At 37.5% G+C, this 25137-nt stretch overlaps 1 protein-coding gene, 1 non-coding gene and 1 pseudogene across 6 annotated transcripts in view; all 3 read left to right on the forward strand.

Annotated features, from left to right (window-relative positions):
- The window catches only part of IDE (insulin degrading enzyme), an 84707-nt gene that overhangs the window by 21262 nt on the left and 38308 nt on the right, over positions 1-25137 (forward strand). For 4 of the 5 annotated variants that reach the window (XM_045197741.2, XM_024563485.3, XM_024563484.3 and 1 more), the window contains exons 2-5: positions 3635-3819; positions 4829-5036; positions 8865-9034; positions 21764-21886. In XM_045197741.2, coding sequence (XP_045053676.1) covers positions 3635-3819; positions 4829-5036; positions 8865-9034; positions 21764-21886 — 686 coding nt within the window. Of the gene's footprint in view, positions 1-668; positions 722-3634; positions 3820-4828; positions 5037-8864; positions 9035-21763; positions 21887-25137 lie in introns of those variants that run through there. The other variant, XM_045197742.2, reaches the window with a different exon arrangement.
- On the forward strand, positions 13694-16940 carry LOC128780652 (large ribosomal subunit protein eL38 pseudogene; annotated as a pseudogene).
- Positions 22436-22563, forward strand: LOC112307424 (small nucleolar RNA SNORA51). The gene has a single exon (XR_002975052.2). It is a non-coding gene; the product is annotated as a small nucleolar RNA SNORA51 (small nucleolar RNA).

Below are 25137 nucleotides of genomic sequence, written 5' to 3' on the forward strand. Positions count from 1 at the left end.
TAAGAACTGAGTTCTATTTGCAACTCTTTGCTGTATGCTCTTAGACAAGTGATTTAAGGTCCCTGAGGTTCCAGTTTCCTTCAAAGTAAGAGAGGGGACTAACATCTGGGGATCTTGTTAAAATGCAGATTCCGGCTAAGTAGGTCTCTGGTAGCTTCTTTTATTTTACGTTTTGACAAGCTCCCAAAGAAGAGTCAGAGTTGTTAGTCCGTGAACTGCAAAGAACTAGATAATATCTAATGGCTCTTCCAGGTTTTATCTTCTCTGTCTTCAGTCATTGTTTTAAATTCTAAACAGAATTACAAAATAATGCTGTAATTACTGAATCTCTCCAATTTTATCACAATGCTGAACACTGACAATTCTGTGTCTTAAGATGAAGTTTCCAATGTAGGATAATGTCCCTGAAGTTGAAAGTAATTTTATTGCTTCTAAGATTGTGAGTTTGACGAGTTAAAAATATCAAGTAAATGTCTGGTAAAGCATTTGATTTAGCACTAGCTTGTCATCTAAAAGTCAGAATGCTTGCTTGCTTGCTCTTTGTTTGGTGCATATTGGAGAACATTTGCAATAAATAAAATTACTTTTGAAGGCTTTATGCTAATGAGGTGGGATGGATAGACATGTGATCTCGTGAGTATAAATACAGAGACAGGCAAGCTGTTGATGAATTCATCACCAGAGGAGGAGTTCCAGATCATTTCCTTCAGTTCCCCAGAAGGTGAGAATCACATTGACATAGGATGTGTTGATAGATACGCTATAGGTAAAGCCAGCCTGTGCCTGTTGAATGTGGATTGCTGGGGAGGGTCTTGTTTGAAAATGTTGCTATTATTCCTTTTGGCTTTTGCTTCCTCAAGTAGTCATGCTATTTGATTTGGGAGCATTGCCAGCTTGGAAATTTTTAGTTGTCCTTGATCTTGTATACAAATGTCTAAAAGTAGTTGGACTAATTTTTATGTTTGATTTATAGAATATATGTATCTTTTTATTCTTAGCTACACACCAGGGATATTAATCAGACATAGCTTCAGTGCCCAAATGAGTTACATAATACCTCTGATCATATTTTTTCCTTTATGAAAATGAAAATATGGACAAGAAAAATCAAACCCTGAAAAAAGTACAAAACGTAGCCTATAGTTGAGGGTGGTTATCTTAATTATAATGAATATTTCACCTTCCGCAGAATGAGACAATTTGTCCTACCAAAGTGAACTGTATTTCATCTCCTCAGTGCAGTTGTGGGTTAGAGCTCCACCATTAGCAGTATCATCATCATCATCATCATCATCATCATCATTACATTTTAATCGCTTGTAACTTTTGGTTCCCCTTAATCAAACCAGCTGGGCAAGCACAGTAAAGGGCTTTGGGTGTAAACAATGGCAATGGAGCCAAAATAACCTTTAGTTTTTACTCGCATTTAGTGGAATTCATCACCAGAATTCCAACCCCTTCCCTTCCTCTAGTAGAGCTTTGCAGGGAGAAGCTTGGGCATCTCTGTGGGGCACACTGAGCTTTCTCTCTTAAAAATTTTTTTAAAAAATTGATTTCAGAAAGAGAGAGGGGAAGGGAGAAAAGAAGAGGGAGAAAGAGAGAAACATTGATTTGTTGTTCCACTTACTTATGCTTTCATTGATTGATTCCTGTATGTGCTCTGATAGGGATTGAACCTGCAACCTTGGCATGTGGGGATGATGGTCTAACTGTCTGAGCTACCCACCTGTTAATGCTGCTCTTCTGGCTGTGGGGTCTTAATGGAGGCTACCTCATGGCTTATTGAATCTTAATGTTGCTGCTAGCTTAGAGCTCATTTTTTTAAAGTAATTTATATTGAACGCAAATTAAGGTTTTGAAGACCAGCTATTTACTGAAGGCATTTGCTGCAGTCCAAACAGATCATCCTTGGGGAAATACCTTAACCTGTCTTTGGAGGCTTGGATAGACCATTTCTGTTACCCTGGGATTTTTTTTTAAACCACAAAACAGTATTTTTTAAGATTTTTCACTCAGATGTTTCCATCTGCCTTTGACATTGGTCTTAAAAGTGATTTATGGCTTATGAAGTATAAAGGAGTGGTTTATAATGCCTTTTTACTTCCAAATTGCTTTTGAATTTTCCAACAGCAGGCTTATATTCCAAAAATGTTAGTATTATATTTTATATTGTTTTTCAATAAATTTTTACTATAAATAGTAAAGACTATTTACTATAAATAGGGCAGACTATTAGCAGTGTCTCTGTAAAGTACTATCCGGTTTTAAAAAAACAGTATTATACCTGTTGTATGACCTATACTACTGATCTTTAATATTCCAAATATTCTTTTCAAAAGACAGTATCAGGGAAAATCTTAAAGGAGCAAACAAACCTCTTTGGTCTATCAGTTCTTATTCAGAAGAATAGTTACAGATGATTTTAGAAAGGAAGCTTTTATGATAAAAGCAAACTGGAGTTTTCCCTCCGTTAATCTCCAGAGATTTTAACACAAAAAAAATAAAGCTTTTATCCAATATAATTGTATGTCTATTTATGTCTGCTCTGATTTACTTTTAAATCTGATGTCTGTCAGTCTTTAAGGAGCAGTCAGATCCACTTCTTTAGTCTTCCAGATGAGAAGCAAATGTGTTAGCACAGGGTCATTTTCCTCTATAGTTTCAGATACGTTTTTGGCTTTACTTGATTAGTATATTGATCTACTCATAGCAGGCTTAGTTTTTGTCTCTTAAGCAGTTCCCAACATAGACAAAAATATCATCCACTCTTGGTCTCAAAAACATACGTACCCCAGGCTCTGGAAATCCCTTCACTGCACTAGTAATCCCTGTATAGCACTAGTCCTCAGGACTCTGTGCTGGTAATCCCTTTCCATCACCGTAACTCTGGCTTTCCTAGAAAAGAAAGGAGAGGACTGCGAGAGGAAGGGAAGGCAGTCCTTTCTGAGACAATTTGACATCTCTGCTAAGATCCCTGGACTTGCTTCTGCCCTGGCACTCAGCTCTGCACCAGACTACAAAAATTGCTTGAGGCCCTTCCCACTTTGTTTGTTTTTATGTTTCCTACTTTTGTTGCCATGACTCATAGGACAGCCCAGGTCTCTTATTTTGCATTAAGACTTTACAGGATTTTTCCTCATTGGAGGTTGTTACCTATGTTCTGGGCATGTGCATACCAGACTAATGAGTTCTAGGGCAGACCTGTCTTTGAATATCATCAGGTTGAGCAATGTTTTTGATGACCCAATAATAATTCTTACACCTCTCACCTTATTTACTCTAGGAGATGCCTCTGAAATGTGTGGAGAGCAGTTATTGGTAATTGAAAACTATTCTAGGTCAGCACATTGACCAATTCATGGCCCAACCCATTCTGTCTCAAATCCCTACCCATGTGTTGTCCTAAATATGGCCCTATGAAAACAATATTGTTAACATCTCTCTGAAAGAATGATGGGTAAGAGGGAGGGAGGAGTGGAATGATTATACCCAGTAGGTAGGCTGTAAAAAGTTTCCTCCAGATACATATTTTTTAATCTGGTGATGCTCTTGTATGTGTTTGCCTGGTGTAACTTTGTTCTTTAAAAAAAAAAAAAAAAAGCCACACTCTAACAGTTAACTTTTTTCTTTTAAGTTTCCAAAAAGAGAGCTACAGCAAAATGAATAATCCAGCTGTCAAGAGACTAGAAAATCACATTGTCAAATCTCCGGAAGATAAGCGAGAATACCGTGGGCTAGAGCTGGCCAATGGCATCAAAGTACTTCTCATCAGCGATCCCACCACAGATAAGTCATCAGCAGCGCTTGATGTACACATAGGTACAGTTTAAAATTGTGAATGAAGCTTTGTTCAGTTTCATTGACCTAATGCTGACATTTATCAGAGCTTTCCGTATTTGTGCAAGTAAAGACCCACCCAACAGTTCCCAATTAAATGTACCTTACTTTGTACGGGAGCCCTGTATATATATTTGTACAGGTACTGGTAATCTACAGTTGTCTAAATTAAACAATCTTACATTTATCAAGAGTACCTTGTTAGGTTCCTGGCTGAGGTGACCTAGCAGCAAGGACATTCATTCCCATCCTTTACTGAAACAGTTCTAATGCTTTTACTTTTGTAAACTCGGTACACTGGGAAATATTGTTTCCTAGACTTTTGTGTGCACATTTATTCCATATTTAATGCTGCTTTATCCTCAGGTTACTTCTTATCTATATGTACATTTAGTGAGGCATGTTTTTCTTTTTTTTTTTCCCTCTCTGAAAAGCTTTTATTTAACTCAGTGGCATTTTAAAATTGAGAAAATAAAGTAATAATCACCATATGTTGAACAAATAATTATTGCTGAGCACCATGTAGTATGCTTTGCAAATATCATCTAATTTTTATTCACACAAGTCTAAATTTCATATGTATAGAAAAGGGACTGAGGCAAGGTGGATAAAGTATCGGTCTCAAAGTTTCACAGCTAGCAGAGCTGCTAACCCCCAAACCAGTACCCTATGCTATATTGTCTCCTGAAAAAAATAAAAATAAAACAAAACCCAACAAACAGTAAATTCAGTTCTTTCCCTCCAATGTGTTGTGTGACGGAACGAATGTGCAGAGAGGTTAAAATCTTCCCAAGGCCACCAACTAATTAATGTCAAAAGATGGGGCTAGAACTAAATGATATCATTGTAGAGCAGCTGTGCTTAACTTTCCGTAGCTGTGGCTGGAGATGTCATGCTAACAGAAGTTTCACATTATCTGTAACTTGCCTGTACTTGGTATCCTTCAACATAAAAAATGATTTATTATGTATTTGTTTTTCTACTTTTTCAGGTTCATTGTCAGACCCTCCAAATATTCCTGGCCTAAGTCATTTTTGTGAACATATGCTATTTTTGGGAACAAAGAAATATCCTAAAGAAAATGAATACAGCCAGTTTCTCAGTGAGCATGCAGGAAGTTCAAATGCTTTTACTAGTGGAGAGCATACCAACTACTATTTTGATGTTTCCCATGAACACCTAGAAGGTGCCCTAGACAGGTAATGCTGAGTACTCTATGAAATATCCAGCTTTGTGCACTTATCACATCAATACTATGGGTTATTTTTACAAAAATGTCTTCATAGCTTAACGAAAGTTGTTTTAATCAGTATTTCTTCCCCTGGTTTTTGTAAAAAAGAAAAATGATAATAAATGATCTCAAATATTTACATTTTTGTAGAGAAAAAATAATGGTATGACTTTAACCAACCTTCAGGCCTATAGAATGTTTTATTGACTTATAAAATTCTCACCAGCCCTTCCCATTCTAACTGGTATTACATGTGAAGCAGGTGATGAACAATAAACTCTAGTGGACAAAAATGCAGTGGATCTCTTTTCAAACATATTCCTGTTCCAGGATGCTAGAATGCAAATACTGTATTCTCAAGAATACTTAGTAGAGACAGAATGTTTTGACCTGCAGTTTCAACTCTGGGGACACTTTGTGAAAGTATTTTCTATGGCAAGCTCCCTTAGGCCACTTTAATTTCCTGGTCAGTTTTCTATAGAGCTAACAATTAATTTTTTTTTGTTATATCAGGGATTTGATTCATTATTAAAAATGTAATTTTGCTTGGCGAATCTTTATAGTTTTCTGTGTCAGCAAGGTATAATCTGAACCTCTGTAGTGGGTCTGTAATGAGTTTGACTTTGCAGTGTTAGTAATTGTCAACTTTATTTGCTTATTTATATTAATAATAGTCATTCTATTTTTTAAGGAACCTAATAGTTTGAATTTTTCCCCTAGCTCAGAGAATATTAACAGGGTAAAGGCGTGGGTTCAGAATATGTGACTGGGTCAGAGCAGCCTGTTTCTTACTTATTCTAGCTTATGTTTCAACCTTTAGGCAGCAGCTTTGAGGTATAGTCATCTTTTATATGTATTCCCAGAAGACTAACATTAATGAGTTCCCTGGGATCATACACTGAATTTAATTTCCTGCCTTACAAATGGTACTGCAGATGTTCATATAATAGATCTCTGTATGATGGAGGATGTATATTACTTGGCTGAGGGTGAAAAAACCACTTGTATAAAAGCATCTTTTTAAAAAACATTGCTTATACAGAACTGTGTCATGATTGTGACCCTTTATGTGGGGCTCTCCAGCTACAGTATGTGGCTATTAGGCACTTTTCCCAGCCTGAATATATTGAGATAGGTAAAGGAGGTTATATGTCCAGAAATAGCTCTATTTCAATATATCTTTGATTATAGACTACAGATAGATGGATATCTCTTTGGGTTGGTATGGGTAGAGTACTTAGCATAGTATTATATCCACTATATACGTAAAATAAATATCAAATAATAATAGCCTCTTTGACAACTGGACTGCACAAGGTGCAGTTGCTTGGATGTTACAGTCTCAGGAGTCTCTTAGGTCCACTGAATAGTAGTTCTGTTCAGACAGACCCTCTACTCTTAGCTTCATCTGAATTCTGGGTCATGTTTTTATAAGATGGGGGCTAAAGTTCCTTAAGAAGAATCACTATGAAATCATGATGTAAATTGCAACCTGATATAGGAGAATTAATTTATTAACTAAAAGTATTGTACTTAAACTTTAGTACTACTATTGAAGAATAGCCTCAAGAAAAGCATATTGGTTACTTATGTTAGAGTTACATGCCATATTATTTGTTGAATCACTGCTTATTAAAATTTTAAAATACTCAGGTTTCATAGGAGCCCATAGTTAGGTTAGTCAGACTACTACGTCATAGGTTTTTCACTCCATTTTCTTCACTAATGGAAGTAGGTTTGTTTGTTTTTCTCCAAAAGAAAAAATTTCAAGTAGAGCCTTTTAAAAGTAGGTCACTTAGTTTGTCCCAAAATATCTGAGTCTTAGTGATATTACATCTAAAACTGTAAATTTAAGATTTATTTGCCTAAGAACAATCACCTGCCTTTTCCTTTTTTTGAGAATTAGCCATATATAACAAGGCTTTTCACAGATACGCCAAATTGCAAATCCTAAACAGATTGCTGCTGTCTCCATAAGTCTGCCTTAATTTTGCTGTTGTGACATTGAGATTTATAATAAGAAATATATATTTGGTCTTCTTTTCTAGTCCTGACTCCTAAAACCCTTGCAGATTCCTAACTGATGAGAGCTGTAAGGATGTCATTTGTTTTGTTTTCAAGGACTTCCGGGAAGCCTGTGGGTAACCCAAGAGTGGAAGCAGGTGATTAGGGAGTTGGAACTTGTAGTCCCCCCACCAAACCTCCATGGAGGGAAATGGGGCTGGAGATTAGGTTCAGTCATCAATGGTCAATGATTTAATCAGCCATGCCAGTATAATGAAGGCTCCCTAAAACCTCAAAGGAATGGAATTTGGAGAGCTCTAAGGTTTGACCACATGGAGATTTGGTGAAAGAGGTGTGCCCAGAGGGCATGGAAGCTCCTCTGAGCACATATCTTGCCCTATGCATCTCTTTTATTGGGCTGTTCCTGGATTATACCCTTTTATAATAAACCAGTAATCTAGTAAATTGTGGGAGAACTCCATCCTGTAGAGCTCTCCCAGCTGCCTCGGATGAGAATAAGACTACCAAAACGTAATCTGCTTGGGGAGAAAAATCTGGCTAATCTCTCAGAGGATTAGCCCCGAGCACCTTTTTCCTTGGGCTTTTATCGAGTTTAGCTTGCATAGGGATACATATCAAAGAAAGAAGATATGGTTTACAGATAACATTTTTGGGATCACGAGGGTCCTTTTGAGTCAGGGTCTGGTAGACAGAGTGACACCAATCAGCCATAAAACCTGGGGAAACAAACCCATTTTGTGTTTGGACCCTAAACATTTAGTATATATTAACTTGAGGGCATTCTTAGCAAAGCAGGTTTCACAGGATTTAATACATTCTTTCTCAGGACAGATTGCCCCCGGATACCACCCATTCCAGCACAGGGCTGCACCTGCCTCTAGCATTGTTTCAGGCCTGAATCAGGTGGGGGAAGCAAGGCCGCCAAGAGATTAGGAGACTTTTTACAGATAGAATGAGGACAAGTCCTTCCCTGGTGGCCCCTTTGTGACTGTGCCTGTTGTAGTTTGTTCCTTCCTTGAGGAATCTTACCCATCATTGGCTATCCAGCCATCCTCCGGGGACCAAGCAGGGTGAAGTGAAGAGGGCAGAGGCTGTGCCCCTGCTGGGAGGATAAGTTTTATCTCCTTAGTGGCTTATGGTCCCAAGGTCTCTTTACTTGGCCCTAGCCGTAGGACCGTCTCACCTGTCAGCAAGGTTACAGTTCTTGAACCCAGGCAGTTCGGTTCCCAACAGTAAGTTAAATGTTTCTCTGAGCCCTGTGAGCTGCTCTGGTAAATTAATTGAACCTGACGAGGAAGTTGTAGAATCCTCTGATCTGTTGTTCAGAGGGTTGGTCAGAAGCCTAGGTGACAACCAGACTTTTGACTTGTCTCTGAAGGGGGCAGTCTTGTAGGACTGAGCAGCTGGTTTTTAGGTAGATAGTGTCATAACTGAGCTGAATTGTGGCATACCCAGTTGGTGTTGGAGGATTGTTTGGTGGTGTGGAAAAAACACATGGGAACTGGTTTCTGAAACAAAGGTGTTAATCTTTTTATATTTTCACTAATTATATAACATTTCCAGAGTAGATTGGCTTCTGAATTTACATATGTCCAGTATTATAGTTTTCTTCTGTTTCTTCGAATATATTTTGGATTCCTTTTTTCTTAGGAGCAATGGTAATTTTTTTCTGGTTCTGTAGAGTTCATATTTCCTATCTGTTAAGTTTCAAACATTTTTTAAGGCCACTTTTTGAAAATAACAGCTTTTAAATTATGTTTCACACCCTTAGGTTTGCACAGTTTTTTCTGTGCCCCTTGTTTGATGAGAGTTGCAAAGACAGAGAGGTGAATGCAGTTGATTCAGAACATGAGAAGAATGTGATGAACGATGCTTGGAGACTCTTTCAGTTGGAAAAAGCTACGGGAAATCCCAAACACCCCTTCAGCAAATTTGGGACAGGTTTGTCAACAGCAGCTTTCGTGCATTAGTTCTCCTTGACCTAATTTAAACCCATGGCCTCTTTGCATAGCATTGTATTTTACAGTTCAGAATAGAAGATTTCAGAACTCGTTTTTACCTACATGATTTTTTATAAACTCACAGTCTGGCACTGAGAAGTGGTTATGTCATTGTTACTTCTTTTATTTCTTAAACCATGCCCCTGTACTTAAAATATCTGCCTAGTACCAGTGTAGGCACCTATATTTGTGACTCATGACCTAAGATGCAGCTGAAGCTTAAGTGTATGGGCTCCGTGGAGAAAGTGCTAGGTTATTGAGAATAGTGACCAAATACAAAGTGAGTTTGTTGGGTAGGAAGGTATAGAATTGAATTTAGAGATTAGAAACAATAACTAAGAAGTTCCAAAAGAAGAATGTCAAACCGGAGTTAGTTCCTTGCATGGGACTTTGTACGTAATACTCAGGATAATATTTTCAAAATTGTGGTAACGGTGACCTAAGCATTTGCTCTGCAGAGGGTTATTCTGGCCATCCCATTCAAATAAAGGCCTAAATGTTTAAGGAGCAGAGTGAATAGAGTTGTGAATAGATATTAACCAGAATTTCAAAGGGAGAACATAGTGGATCTTTTACTCTAAAGTCTACTTTCTAATAGAGATTAAAAATAGAATACTTTCCCTCCCACCTTCTAAGTTCTTCTAAATGGGCTAATAATCAAATTAATATAGACAGATTAACAGGAGAAAATCAAATTTTAATAAGTGCATATGGGAAAGTCACATAAGCATGAAAATTTCAAAAACAGTGAGGGAACATTGGGCATATGTGACAATTTGGACAAAAGAGGAAAAGTGGGGGAAATGAGGTCTTAGATTTCAGAAGCGAGGCGATTTATAGGTACTTGAGGGAGAGGGGAACACATGCAGCAGGAGGATTCTTGCAAGGCAACTCAGAAACAGTGGGACCCGGGGTATCTAGCTAACAGGCCCCTGCCTGAAGCCCTCCTGTTTACCATACCTAATTCAAATTAAGCTAAAACAAAATTCCCTTCTTGGAGTAGGCCTTTCCATCTAAATCTCATAGGCAAGAAGGGGAAGGGTCAGAGGTTCTTTCTGAGTCTTGTTTCTTAACAAACAGCTTAATATCCATATCCCAAAAGGCAGCTTCAGTATGGCAAAACTTTGATGCCCAGCACTTCTAAATAGAACTGCTATTTCTAATGCTCACTTCGGGGCTTGTTGAATCCTCCTGCTCCCATTGCTTTCACCTCTAACCATCTACTTGCAGGGCCGTCAGCTATGGGGGTGGCTCTGTGTGAGATAGATGCTATAGAAGACGCACAATGCGTCTGCTCTCAAAGTGCTTCAGTCTGCAAGGAGATTAGAGGTGGGGATGACAGGGTGTAAAAACAAAAATTAGTGTGGAGAGTCTTGATTTTACAATTGTACCCTTTTTTTGAAGTCAGGGTTGTTTCTTTTAAAAGCTAAAATTGTTTAAATATTTAATCAGTACTAAAGTATTTAAAGTAAAAAACAAAAAGTCTCCCTCTTCTGTTCCTGCCAATCCCACTTAACAGATGTAATTGTTATTAATAGGTTGCTATGATTTTAAAAATACTGCTTTGGGATTATAACATTACATATAACGAATAGATTGTTTAGTGTACTTTCAAATTTATGCTCACAATAAAACCTTGGTTCTCAGACATCTCCCATCTTGAATCTGGTTTTTGACCAAGTTGTTTGTGGAAAACAATGTTTCAGTTGTCAAACAAAACTTTGGTTCTCGACAAACCTTTCATGCTGATACTGTATTTCTAATGAGAAGAAAATGATTCAGTTTTTGAAAAAATTGCATCTTTAACAGCCTTCTGGAACGAATGAAGTTCGAGAACCAAGGTTCTATGTATTATGGAAGTTAACTTAAGAGACTTTTAAAAAAGACTATAAAGGAAGCTTTCTGAGGAGTTGCAGCCAAGTTGGAGGCATAGGTAGAAACCCTTCACTTCCTCGCACAACCAAAAGGAGGATAACAACCAATCTAAAATCAATAAACAACCAGATGTGCCAGAAAATCAAACTACTTGGAATTCTGACCACCAAGGAATTAAAGAAACAGTCCAACAGACCAACCAGACCAGTAAGATGGGTGGACAGAGAGGACCTGTGGCAAGGTGGCGGACAGCATGGGTGGGGCTGGCTGAAGGTGAAACTGAGACTCAGAGCTGACTGTGGACTACAGGGTTCTGCAGTGGGAAAAACTCCCAGTCTCACACGAGAGTCCATTGGAAAGTGCGCTAGAGACAAACAGGCAAGCTGCACTGTTCCCTCTGTGGCCCCTCCCCCACAGGCAGCGCCACAGCGCAGCAAGGAGAGTTGCCCTGCCTGGGTGAATACAACTTAACAGGTGCGCCAACATGAGGAAATATGGCCCAAATGAGAGAACCGACCAAAACTTTAGAAAGAGAGCTAAGCAATGAGGAAATAGCCAATCTATCTGATGGAGAGTTCAAAGCCCTGGTAATCAAAATGCTCACAGAACTGATTGAGCTTGGTCACAAAATGCAAGAGCAAATGAAAGATACCCAAAGTGAAATAAAGCAAAATATTCAGGGAACCAACAGTGACAGGAAGGAAACCAGGACTCAAATCAATGATTTGGAATAAAAAGAATAAATAATCATCCAACCAGAACAGAATAAAGAAACAAGAATTCAAAAAAATGAAAAGAAGCTTAGGAACCTCTGAGACAACCTGAAACGATCCAGTATCTGAATTATAGGGGTGCCAGAAGGAGAAGAACAAGAGCAAGAAATTGAAAACTCATTTGGATAAATAATGAAGGAAAACTTCCCCAATCTGGCAAAGGAAATAGACTTCCAGGAAGTCCAGGAAGCTCAGAGAGTCCCAAAGAAGCTGGACCCAAGGAGGAACACACCAAGGCACATCATAATTACATTCCCCAAGATTAAATAGAAGGAGAGAATCTTAGAAGCAGCAAGAGAAAAGGAGACAGTTACCTACAAAGGACTTCCCATAAGACTGTCAGCTGATTTCTCCAAAGAGACCTTACAGGCAAGAAGGGGCTGGCAAGAAGTATTCCAAGTCATGAAAGGCAAGGACCTCCATCCAAGATTACTCTATCCAGCAAAGCTATCATTTAGAATGGAAGGGCAGATAAAGTGCTTCCCAGATAAGGTCAAATTAAAGGAGTTCATCATCATCAAGCCCTTGTTATATGAAATGTTAAAGGGATTTATCTAAGAAATTGAAGAAGCTCAAAAACTATGAACAGTGAAATGACAACAAACTCACAGCTATCAACAAATGAACCTAAAAGAGAAGAAAAACAACAAAAACTAAGCAAACAACTAGAACAGGAACAGAATCAGAGGAATGGACATTACATGGAGGGTGTTTAGTGGGGAGGGGGAGGGGAGGAATAGGGGGGAAAAGGCACAGGGAATAAGAAGATAATTGGTAGGCATAAAATAGACGGGGAGAGGTCAAAAATGGTATAGGAAACAGAATTCAAAGAACTTGTAGGTACAACCCATGGACATGAACTAAGAGGGGATGGAATGCTGGAGGTTTGGAGGGGTGCAGGGCGGACAGGGGATAAAGGGGGAAAAATTGGGAAAACTAATAGAATAATCAATAAAATATGCTTAAAAAAAAGCTTTCTTTCAGTTTGGATACCGTACTCATATATGGCCAGTAACAGCCAGGGAATTAGCATACCTTTACAGAATTAGAAGAAGTTTTAAAAATTCCAGTTAGAAGCAGTCATTGTATTCTTTAAATTTATATACTTGGCACTCAGGATCAGTATCATTGCGAAGGTGAATACTCTGGTCCCTAAAATGTCTGTGTAATGCTGATTTGTGTGAAAAGTGGCTTTGCTAGAGAATGTCAGCGTACAAAGGTACGGGAATGTGAGTTAAAAAAATTATTTTCAAAATAATTATACCCAAGCGATTGTTGTCCTTTAAGTAGTCCGTTCGGTAGGTCAGATGCTTACACCAACAATGCTGCTACTGTGCAGGATGTGTTGGAGCTCCTCTTTGGGAGTTGCCTTCTTTCAAAAAGCCTCACTGGTGACAAGTCATAATCAGCATAAACAAGAAGCAGCCACAAATCTAGAAACAAATGTAGTGAATAAGGTGAGTAATAATACTTTTGTCACAAGCAAAGAAAACTCTTAAAATGTCCTAAAGGACAGTTTCGGTAGTGATTGGCAAAGAAAAACATTGAATGGCCATTCATGTATGGGTGGGGTGTGAGGGCATATTGGTTTTTGTAACCACTAACAAGTCCAGGCAATTAGTCAGCCAAGGATGAAGTAATATAAACAGCGAAGAGATGAGTAAGCCATTCTCAATACAACAGGACAGAGAATGTGATTTAAGTAGTGCAAATGTCAAGTTACCTTCTTTCTGATTTTAGAAATAAAAAACTAATATTGAATTTTTTGGAGTAGAGGATCTATCATTTTTACAGTCAGAAACATTTGGAAATATGATGAAAGCTTTAGTCCTAGAAATTACCACACTGAAAATTTTGTAAAAGTGATCCTTGACAAAGAGTCCTTGTCAGAAATTCATGCTTAGTTTATTTCAGTTACTTTTCAGTGACTTTAGATGTTTATGTGAATGTGGGCCGTTTTGCCCACCAAGGGATTATGATTTATTATTTTAATAGTAACAATATTTAAATATAACATTTTAAAAGAATGTTTAAATAATATTTACGTAATATCAGGAAAAGCTGGGTATTTTTAAATGAACAAAATCCAAGTATCGTGTTACTTATTTTTCAGCAAACCTTATGATGTTTGTCCATTACAGTGGTTTTTCATGCTTTAAAAATAGTATAGATCAGTGGCTTTAAAACTGTTTTTTAAACAATCCACAGTAAGAAGGATGTTTTACTTAGCAACGCAGAGCACATAGATGTGTGTTTGTACAAGCAGCTGAAACAAAAGATTTACCAAACAATATCTATCTTACATCTTGGGATGTAGTCTGATACCCTCTGTTATATTGTTTCTTTTTCAAAAATTCTGGTCTGCCAATTCATTAAATTATCTCATTACTATTGAATGGGTCCCAGTCCACAGCTTAAGTAAACAAAAGTCATAGGCAGTCATTTCAGTAAACAGAGAAAAAAATTTTGATAAAACTCAGCTCTCATTCATGAACAACAAGAAAACAAAAAACAAAAACAAAAACTCTTGTTCTGATAAAAACCTGTGTCAAACATCATGATTAATGAAGTTTGAAAAAAATTTCCATTGAAAGTCAAAAACAAAACAAGGATACCTTCTAATCATTTTTTGTTCAACTATACTAAAGATACTAATTATTGCAGTAAGTTAAGGGGGAAATGTGATATGTGAAAGGTGGAAAGGAAGCAAAAGGAAACTTCGCTTATTTCCCTGCAATATACTTGTCTGCATAAGAATATTCAGGAAAACCTTCAGATCAACCATTAATCACAAGATAATTTATCAGATAATTTAAAAGAAGAGAAACACACTAAAATTGTGTTCTTCATAGATGCCAAAATACTCAACAAAATACTAGCAAAGCAAATTCAACAGTACATTAAAAAGGATCATATGCCATAAGCAAGTGGGATTTGTACTCGGGATGCAAGGATAGTTCAACATCCTCAAAACAATGTGATTCATCACAACAACAGAACCAAGAATGAAAATCATGTGATTATCCCAATGGATGCAGAAAAGCATTTGATAAAATTCCATGTCTGTTTATGATAAAAACTCAACAAAGTGGGTATAGAAGGAACTCAACCTTAACTTGATAAAGGCTATATGTGACAAGCCCACAGCTAATATCATTCTCAGTGGTGAAAAGCTGAAAGCTTTTCATTTAAGATCAGGAACAAGACGAGGATGTTGACTCTCACCACTGTTATTCAACATAGTACTGGAAGTACCTAGCCATAGCAGTGAGACAGAAAAAGAAATAAAAGGCATCCAAACAGGAATAGAAGAAGTAAAACTATCACTATTCACAAATTACATACTGTATCTAGGAAACCCTAAAGAATCCACCAAAATATGATAGACTTCAGTAAAGTAGCAGGATACAAAATTAATATACAGAAATCTATAGTGTTTCTGTACACTCATAATGAACAGTCAGAAGGGGAAGTGAAGAAAACAGTCCATTTACAACTATATCAAAAAGAATGAAGTACCTAGGAATAAACTGAAGCAAGGAAGTAAAAGACCTATACTCTGAAAACTGTATGACACTGAAGAAAGAAATTGAAGAGGACACAAATAAATGGAAGGATATACAGTGCTCATGGATTGGGAGGATTAATATTGTTAAAATGACCATACTACACAAATTCACAGATTCAATGCAATTCCTATCAAAATCCTAATGTCATTCTTCTCAGAGCTAGAACAAATAATCTTAAAACTTACATAGAATCACGAAAGACCTCACCTAGCCAAAGCAATCTTGAGGAAGAAGAACAGAGTTGAAGTGTCAAACTTTCTGATCTCAAACTGTGCTACAAAGTTATAATACTCAAAGCAATATGGTATCAGCACAAAAACAGACACATAGATCAATGGAACAGAATAGAGCCCAGAAATAAACCCTTACTTAATATGGTCAACTAATTTATGACAAAGGAGGTAAAAATACATACTGGAATAACAACAGTCTCTTCAACAGGTGTTGTTGGCACAGGTACATACAAAAACAAAATGCAGCTGGACCACTGTCTTACAGAGTATAGAAACTCAAGATGGGTTAAATTGAAATGCCTCTTGGGTGGTACATGGGGAATAGGGGGTGTAATCCCAGGTGCCAACCATGCGCTCTCCACGCATTGTAGCCATGTGTCACAAAATTGAGGAAATCAAGGACTTCCTGCTCACAGCCAGGCAAGAGGATGCCAAATCTGTTAAGATCAAGAAAAATAAGGACAATGTGAAGTTTAAAAGTCTGATGCAGCTGATTCCTTTATACCTTGGTCATCACAAAGACAAGGCCAAGAAACTGAAGCAGTCCCTGCCCCCAGGTTTGGTAGTGAAGGAGCTGAAATGAACCAGACACGCTGATCTGTACTAAAATGTTAAAAAAAAAAAATTTAAAACTGGCTTAAAGACTTAAATGTAAGGCCTGAAACCATAAAACTCCTAGAAGAAAACAAAGGAAGGAACTACTTGACATCAGTCTGGGTAATATCTTTTGGATACATTATTTCAGCTAGAGAAAAAAAGCAAAACTAAATAGGACTATGTAAAACTAAAAAGCTAATACACAGTGAAGTAAACCTTCAACAAAACAAAAAGCAACCTACTGAATGGGAGAATATATTCACAAATGATAGACCAGTAAGGGTTTGATATCCAAAGTGTATAAGAAACTCATACAACTTGACAAAAAAATAAACAGTCCAATTTGAAAATGGGCAGAGGACATGAAAAGACATTTCTCCAAAGACATACAGATGGCCAACAGACATAGTAAAAGATGCTCAACTTCACTAATCATCAGAGAAATGCAAATTAAAACCATTATGAGATACCACCTCACACCAGTCAGAATGGCTGTCATCAATAAATCAATAAGTAACAAGTGCTAATGAGGATGTGAAGAAAAGGGAATCCTTGTACACTGTGAAGGGACTGAAAACTGGGGCAGCTCCTATGGAAAACGGTGTGGAAATTCCTCTAAAATAAATATACCACACGACCTTGGCAGTTCACTCCTGGGAATTCAGCCAATAAAACAAAACTACTGATTTGAAAAGATGTAAGCACCCCTGTGTTCACTGCAGCATTGTTTACAATAGCCAAGATATGGAAGCAGCCTAGTTGTTCATCGATACATGAATGGATAAAGAAGATGTGATATGTATATGTATCCCATATATAATAATTCCAAGTAACTAACTATAGATACATTAATCTAAACCTTCAGAATCCTGGGTTTTTAGAGAACCTAAGATTTTCATGATTATAACTATTATAACTTGACCGTTTCCTGAGAACTTTATAAGACATACAGTTCAGATAGCTATAGTTTCTCAAACAGACTTTTAAAACTTCAAACTTAGTCTTTCTTACAGAATGTAAGAAATAGATGGCTGACTTCAGGAAGACCAATTCTATTTCCTTGAAAATCAGTATATATTTTAACACCTGAGTTTATAAAATTTAAAGAAAAAGTTTAAATTGTTACCATGAAAGTATAAAGTAGCATTTACTGAGCTTTACAATTTATAAAACCCCATTCTTACCCATTATCAATTTTCATAAGAGTCACAATTGAAATTCAGATGCTATACTGAGCCTTAACATTGATTATTCATTTAGTCCTCACAGCAGTCCTGTGACGTTGGTTCTGTTATTCTTACTTATAAATAAAAATTTATAGAGGTTAAGAAACTTGCCTGTGTCCAGTAACTAGGAAACCAATGAGTCAGGGATTGAGCCCTTACTCGTAACAGTTAGGCATGTATCCACATTACCCCTATTTTACAGATAAAATAAATGAGCCCTCGGAGATATTTGGAGAGGTTGCTTAATTCGTATGTGATGGAGCCAGGACAAGAAACCCTGAATGCCCCATGCACCCAGCCAGTGCACTCTCCCAGCAGGCTCAGAGTGGCGGTCTCAGTGGGTCAGCATCCCTGAAAGCCTGAGTCCACTGTGGGAGCTCACTGGAATGATGACAGTGCCAGAGAACTAGGATTCAGGATTTTGGTAGCAGCATTTTAATTTGATATAAATGACCTAGCTGAATTAGCACTAAATTAGGGCAGTATGTGTCTAGAGACTGAACTGGTGTTTGTTATCCTGGCCATATTCACATTCTACACATGGATTCTCAGGTACAGGGAAGCCTCTACTGGACCTTTTACTGAGCTTTCTTCCCGACTTTACTGCCATGGTTTCTGTGACATACCCAGAAGCCAGGAGTCCCTCCTACAGTTCACACTGTAGCAGTAGTAGCTGCTGCTTATTGTGTTTATTTTCTATGTTACATCAAGTGTAATGTTAAATACTTTAACATTTTCACAGATTTATTGTTGGTCCTAAAAGAGATCGGTACAAACGCATTTTTCAGACTATTCTCTACACTACTTAAACATAAACATTACAAACACAGTGTGAGCACCTGATGTGTACTTTTCCGATTGCATTTTCCTCCCTGCTCCTGACAGATAACCACTATCTTAAGTTTGGTGATTATTGTTCCCAAGGTTTTTTTAATAAAAACATTGCTAGTCATGTATTTGTCTCTAAGCAATATGTTGTGTAGTTTTTTAAACTTTGTAAAAATGGTATTTTATTTTGAGTAATCTATGCTACTTGTATTTTTTCCTTTAATGTTATATTTTTAAGAGTTATCCGTATTGGTGAGTGTGCTTTTGATCAGCTTTTTATTTTCATTTTTGCTGCTATTTGAATAATTAATTGAACCGTGTACCACTATTTGTCATTTTCCTGTTAATGGAACAGTGCTGCTGTGAGCAATCCTTGTACGTGTTTCCTTGTACACAGAGGTTTCTAGGGTACCAGGAGTGGAATTACTGTAGAGTAGGACACATACGTCTTCAGATTTAACAGATACTGTCTAATCGTTTCCTATAGAGGGTGATTCGATTTGCACTCCCTCATGCAGTGTCTGAGTTCTCATTTCTCCACATCCCTGAATAGCACTTGGTATCATCAGACTTTCCATTCTCTTTACCAGATGTTAAATATTGTCTTATGCTTTTTCACATGTATTGTTTCCTAATTCAGTGCAAGCCTGCCAATGTCAGGATAAGAGATTGAGCCTCAGAGAAGTTAAATAACTTGTGCAAGGTTATACAACCTGAAGGGGGCTTATCCTGGGTTAGATGAAAGCTCTGCCAACACCAAAGCCTGTGCCTGCACCTCCCTACCGGGGTGGGGAATCACAGTACTGACAGCAGTAGAGTCCACCCAGTAATTTATGGACTAGTGATGGAATTCTGTGCATCATGTCCTGCTTTTTCTCTCATTTCCTCACCTAACTATTTCCTGAGAACTTCGAATGGCTTGCTTTCCTGTTTTTAGAAAACAGAAGAATTATTATAAAAGGGTTAATAAATACAATAGCAAGCCTGGCTCTGGCCCATTTGTATCTGGTATCCATGTTTCTCTCTCAGTGTATTAAGAGCTGACTATTTGACCCCAAGAGAGTCCTAGTGGAGAACCTTTTCCTCTTTCTAACTCAGGAGCTTCTAAGGATACAGAACTGCCATTCTGGGATGTGTTTCTACATGGACCACCATTTCCTTTCTGTCACCATGTATTAGAAAGACTGAAAACGTCCAGGCAGCAAGCAAACAAGCATGTAGATTTGTAGAATGGTGTCTATTTGTGGCTAAAAGCTACTTTTGAGAACAAATGTGATTGTCTCTAGTTGTCTGTCTTGCCAGAGATCCGGTATCATTAGATTGTGTACCGTAGGTGAGCCAGATAGCTGTTGGCAGTGGAACTTCTGGCTCATTTTTCATTTAACCTTTTATTGAAGTATAATACATTTACAGAGGAGTATGTTAGTTTTGATAAATTGTTTTTACTTTTGCTGCTATTTGAAGAATCAAATAAATATACCACTATTATTTATGTATAACTCATTGAATTTTCAAAACCTGGAATCAGCACTCAGTCAAGAAACAGAACATTACCAGTCCCTCGCCAGCCCTCTTTGTACCCCTTTGTAGTCACTGTCCACCCCAGGGGTACCCTCTGTCTGCTTTCACATAACCCAGATTAGTTTTTGTCTGATGTAAATGAAATGATACAGTGTATTTACTCTTTTGTGTCTAGCTTTTCTCATTCAACATTAAAGTTGTGAAGTTCGTCCATACTGTTGCATATAAATATTCACTCTCTTTGCTTTATAGTATTCTGCTGTGGTCTTTTAGCTCCCTTTATTATAATTGTCAGTATTTTGCCAGTGATCCATGTTTTAATATGTTTAGAATATGCTCCTGCTTTATCTCTGTATTTTAAAATCTGTACCTTTTAAAAAAGATAAAGAGTGGAGATTAGAATGGTAAGATATGCAGGTACATTCAAATCAAAACAGAATGAGCTACAGCTGGTTAACTGGAAAGAATTTTAAATTCTAGATGAACGCCATAATCTTGGTCTTCATAAACTTTGATTTGAGATTTTTTTTTTAAACTAGAATATTGGCTAGATTGTGAATGGGCAAATCAGATCACATTTAGACTAATAATCTGATTTCTCTATTATTACATTTATAGTCTGTTGAAATGAAACTTAATTTCCCCAAATTTAGGTGTTCCAATGTGTTGATCTTTGTCCAAATACTGCAGGAATCTGGGCTTGGCAGTGTAAATGACTAGGAGCTCTAAGCCTAGTCCCTCTGGAACAGAGGCTTTAGAGTCTTCATTTAGTGGAACAGGGAAGCACCATCAGTGCTCAAGTTTCACTGTAAAATGAGAGAACTTCAAGCCGTTACCCAGCAAAAAGCATTTTTTTTTCCCTGAAAAACTGAGACTTGGGGTACTTTAAAGAAATCTGAGTCCTCTAGGAAGAGTGAGGGGATGTCCCAGGACCCCATGTAGAGCTGATCTGGAATTGAGGTGGATCTTAATGAGGAACTGAGAAGACTAGTTAAGAACATAGAAACTTGACTGCCAGGCTACTGCTAGTAAAGATGATAACATCTGGTTGCTTTGTAAGTAGAAAAAGGTTAGTGAGTACTTGCACACACTCTGTACTGGATCTGTTGATTGGAGCATCCTGGGGCATGAATCTTGGCTCACAGTACTTTGCAGCTCGCTCACTGGGTCTGAAGACTGGGTCTGAGATCGCCATCTTGTGGCCCTCTCTGGATATGCATGTTAGTGAAAGAGGGACTCCTGATGTCAGTTCATCAACCGTTATAGTAACCCAAAGGGGAAAATTATATCAAGAATATGTTCTGCCATAGTTTCATCTCTGCAAATGAAAGACAGGAGCTCATTTAAGCAGGAACAATAATAAAAGTTATACCGTGTAGGATCTTAGGATATTGCTAATCAAGATGCCATTTTTAGAGAGACAAGAATCATTGAAGCTTCATCTCTCAGTCTTTACATTGCAGGATCCTTATTAGAAAGGTAGTACTTAGACAGTTTGGCTGTTTGCTTTGACCTGCATATTTCATCCTAATTTGATTCATTATTTGATTTCATAAGAGATCTCATGGCGGTACATCACTTGAGACTTATAAAAATAGTGTTGAATCCTATTTTTACTAGTCTAGATCAAATTCGTAAGAATTTACATCACAGATTTGATGCTTCAGCCAAGAATAGTACATTTATTTCCACAAGTAACTTGGCAAGTTCCAAAAAGATTCCTTAGTGACTGTTTAATTAGTTATGGAGCACATAGGGAATTAAAGTAAGTATGAATGAAGGCCATGTGGATCTCATTTTGTCTGACAAGTGCTCATAATGCCTACTGTCTCACAGGGGCTTTAAGAAATATAATTTTTATAAAAGACTTTAAGTTCCCCAGGGGAAAATTCTCTATAGTTTAAAATGTTACAAGTTTGTACTATATTGTCTTTTTTATCCAGCCTGCATTCAAAAATATTCGACTAATCCTTGTGTATGTTAGCTTGAACTGTTTTTTAAGTCCACATATTTTGCTTTTTCTAAGTAATGTTTTTCCTCCCTTTTAGGTAACAAGTATACTCTAGAGACTAGACCAAACCAAGAAGGCATTGATGTCAGACAAGAGCTTCTGAAATTCCATTCTACTTATTATTCATCCAACTTAATGGCTATTTGTGTTTTAGGTCGAGGTAAGAATCCTTAAATTTTTTTCATTGAATTGGATAATGAAATTTTGTATTTTGGCTTTTTCAGAGTATTTAGAAGAAGAATATAATAAGATACTACTTTTTATTTGCTCAGAGGCTTTTGAAAATGGTCTTGTAGAAAAAGAGCTTAAGCGATTTTAAATGGAGACCTGAAGGAAATATAAATTAATCATAGGTGCTCTGAGCATATAAAACAAGGAAAGGAAATATAAAGGACAAGAGTGACAGAATTGACCTGATAACAACTCAAAAAACTAGAAATAATATGAAAAGACAGATGGTGACAACCAGGGAAAACTTCAAAATTTAAAAATCAAAGGTTTGATTTTTTAAAATGCAAATTAACTAATGATAATATATTGTTTCCTCCTATCAAATTACCATAATTTTGTTCTTGGTTTTGTTGTAATACTCATTATGGAAGAGAGGTACATTTTTGTATTGGTGGTGGCATGTACAGTTTATACAGTTGTTCCACACTTTCTGGAGGACCGGTTTAACAAGATGTATTACCTTTAAAAAGAACACGTTGTCCTCCCGGTGCTCAGCATAGGCTGTGCTCTTACACTGACCGTACAGACAGAGGAGGCAGAGTAAACCCCATCCACGCCTCAGCCCGGGCCCTTTGCCTGGTCTGTGTTGGGACTGGGAGGACATGGGGAGAAAAAAATGTACATTTCTGCCTTTACAAGAGCAATCAAAGGAAGTAATCAGAGTTGTCCTAACAGGTGATGTACAAGGATTTTTTTTGTGGGGGTAGTCAATATAATACTTACTAGTGAAAAGTGAGAAACAATCTAAATGTTTAAAATAGGAGATTGGCTAAAATAGTGATGTTATAGCAAAATAGTAGAGCATTTTATAGAAAACAGTATTTCGTCTCTCACTTTCCTCCTTCCTGCTTTATTTTTCTTTATAACATTTATTACCACCTGAAATATTAAATATTCATTTATTGTTGTCTGCTCTACCAGAATCATAGTTACTGAGAATAGAAAGTGTTTTGTTCGTTGCTGTGCCCCCCCCCCACCCGCCTGGTGCCTTGGGTGGTGCTGGGGGACGAAGTAGAAAACAGAGCACTCTATAAAACACTGTGTGCTGCTATGTGACCCCATCTGTGTGTGTAAAGAGTTCTAATAGACGTAAGTTGGAGACACAAAATAAAGTAGAAAAACACGTACCAGAAATTTAATAATGTGGGATAGTGGTTAAGCACTCATCCTCTGGAGTCCGACAACTTGGGTTTGAGTTCCAGATATACTCCTTATTCAGTTGTGTGGCTGTGAGCTAACGGAGTTACTTCAATTCTCTGAACTTCCGTTTTTGCATTTGTAAAATGGAGGTGATACCTCATACCTGTTGTGAGGTTTAATTGAGATAATGTAGAAAAAGTAGTCAGTATAGTGCCGGACACATAGCAAATGTTCCATGAATGGTGGCTACTCTTAGCACCCCGTAATCATATGATTATGATGACTTTTGTTTTCTTTTTGCTTTTGTTTTTCTACGTTTTCTGCTGTTAGCAAATGTCACTTTTGTAGTTAGAAAATAAATTATATATACACACATTTTTTTTAATTTGACAGTCAAGATATAAAATGGGTCCAAGAAGTGACTGCTAATAAAAAAAAGTATACTCCTATGTGTTTTCTAAATGGAGGTAGCTCTAGAGTGTTAAATATTATTGGAATGTAGAGCCTAGTTCTGGGAATAGATGCTTAAGCTGCGTTTTTATCTATGTCATATTGAGAAAAAAATGTGATTTCAATAAGCCCTGATTGGACAGGCTAATGATAGCAGATGAATCGGACATGAGTGCTGCCCTCAGTGTTCTTGTTTTAGTGGCAGTGACAGAGTAGTGTCTAAAAGAAATGAAATGTTTCCGTTCCCTCATCTTGTACACAGTGCTCTCCCGGTGTGACTGACCTCCGGCTGAGGGGCCTGGGAGAGGCGTGCGAACAGTCTAGAGGTGTTAAGAGGAAGTAGGATCTCTTGGAGGGTTAATAGATAATCTGTTGCTCCTTCCAGGAGGAGGGGAGAGGAAGAGTTACCATGTGGAGGTTCTTTGTTCTCCTCAGGGGCCATCCCTCTGGTTGTGTCCGCAGTAATTACATGGGCACTTGGCAGTAGGTCCCTATTAAGTATAGACACTGGGGTGCCAAGTCCTGATGATGTAAAAGTGGATGAGACCCAGTTCTCTGACTGCTGGTAGCCCACAGCTTAGTGGTGAAGACAGACTATACAGCATTGTACAGCTGCTTTACCGTTAAAAAACTATTTTGTGATTTTATGCTTTTAGGCTAGAAATACTCAAAAGACACACCTGGTAGAACCTTGATATAAAGGGCTTTGCCGTCATCAGCACTTAAGGTCAGCAAACCTTCGTTGGCTGCCCACCTTGTTTCATGTCACATGACCCATCTGTGTCTCTTTCTCACTCCAAATGTAGCTGGACAAGTCCCAAATTCACTTGTCATGTAACACGCAGCCACTGGTGTGCTTTTTATTTGGCTCTGAACATTTTGGGGTCCTTCATACATGTCAAAAAAATCAAAGTAAATATAACATGTGTTTTGTAAATAAAGTTCATATGCTCACGTTTATAGGCCTAGAAGAGAATTTCATACATATAAAGGCAGTACTCAAATAGTGATTAAGTGCTCTCTAAAAAGTTCATGGAAAAGTTCAAAATGGGTCATAGAGTATCAAGGGAAATTTCTTATTTGATCCAAATGCTTCTTGACAGTAACAAGTGATGAATGTTTATACCATTTATAAGTAACCTATTTTTAAGGAGACAGGATCAAGGTGAATGGTTATCTTGTTTATAAAAAAATAACCTTTTTTCACTTTTTCCTTTTTAGAATAATAGTAATGTCTATACATGGGAAAATTTTCATCTCACATTGAGAGGTTTAAGATGGAAATCCAGTTCTTCCTCCTCACCCCCTCCTATGACCACTATACCTTCCCCTCGAAGATAGTCAGTCACCTTCATTAGAAAAAGAAAGAAAGAAAAAAGATAGTCAGTTATGGCATTTCTTATACTTCCAAAGTAGAATTTTGTTAGTATACTTACATGTATGTATGTTTGTTAGAAAATTAAATGAACCCTGGCTGGTGTGGCTCAGTAGGTTGGAGCATCGTCCCATGCCCAAAAGGTTGCACATTTGATCGTTGGTCAGGGCACGTGCCTAGTTTATGGGTTTGATCCCCCATCCAGGCGCATAGGA

Source organism: Desmodus rotundus, chromosome 4 (assembly GCF_022682495.2).
Source record: "Desmodus rotundus isolate HL8 chromosome 4, HLdesRot8A.1, whole genome shotgun sequence".
Lineage (NCBI taxonomy): Eukaryota > Metazoa > Chordata > Mammalia > Chiroptera > Phyllostomidae > Desmodus > Desmodus rotundus.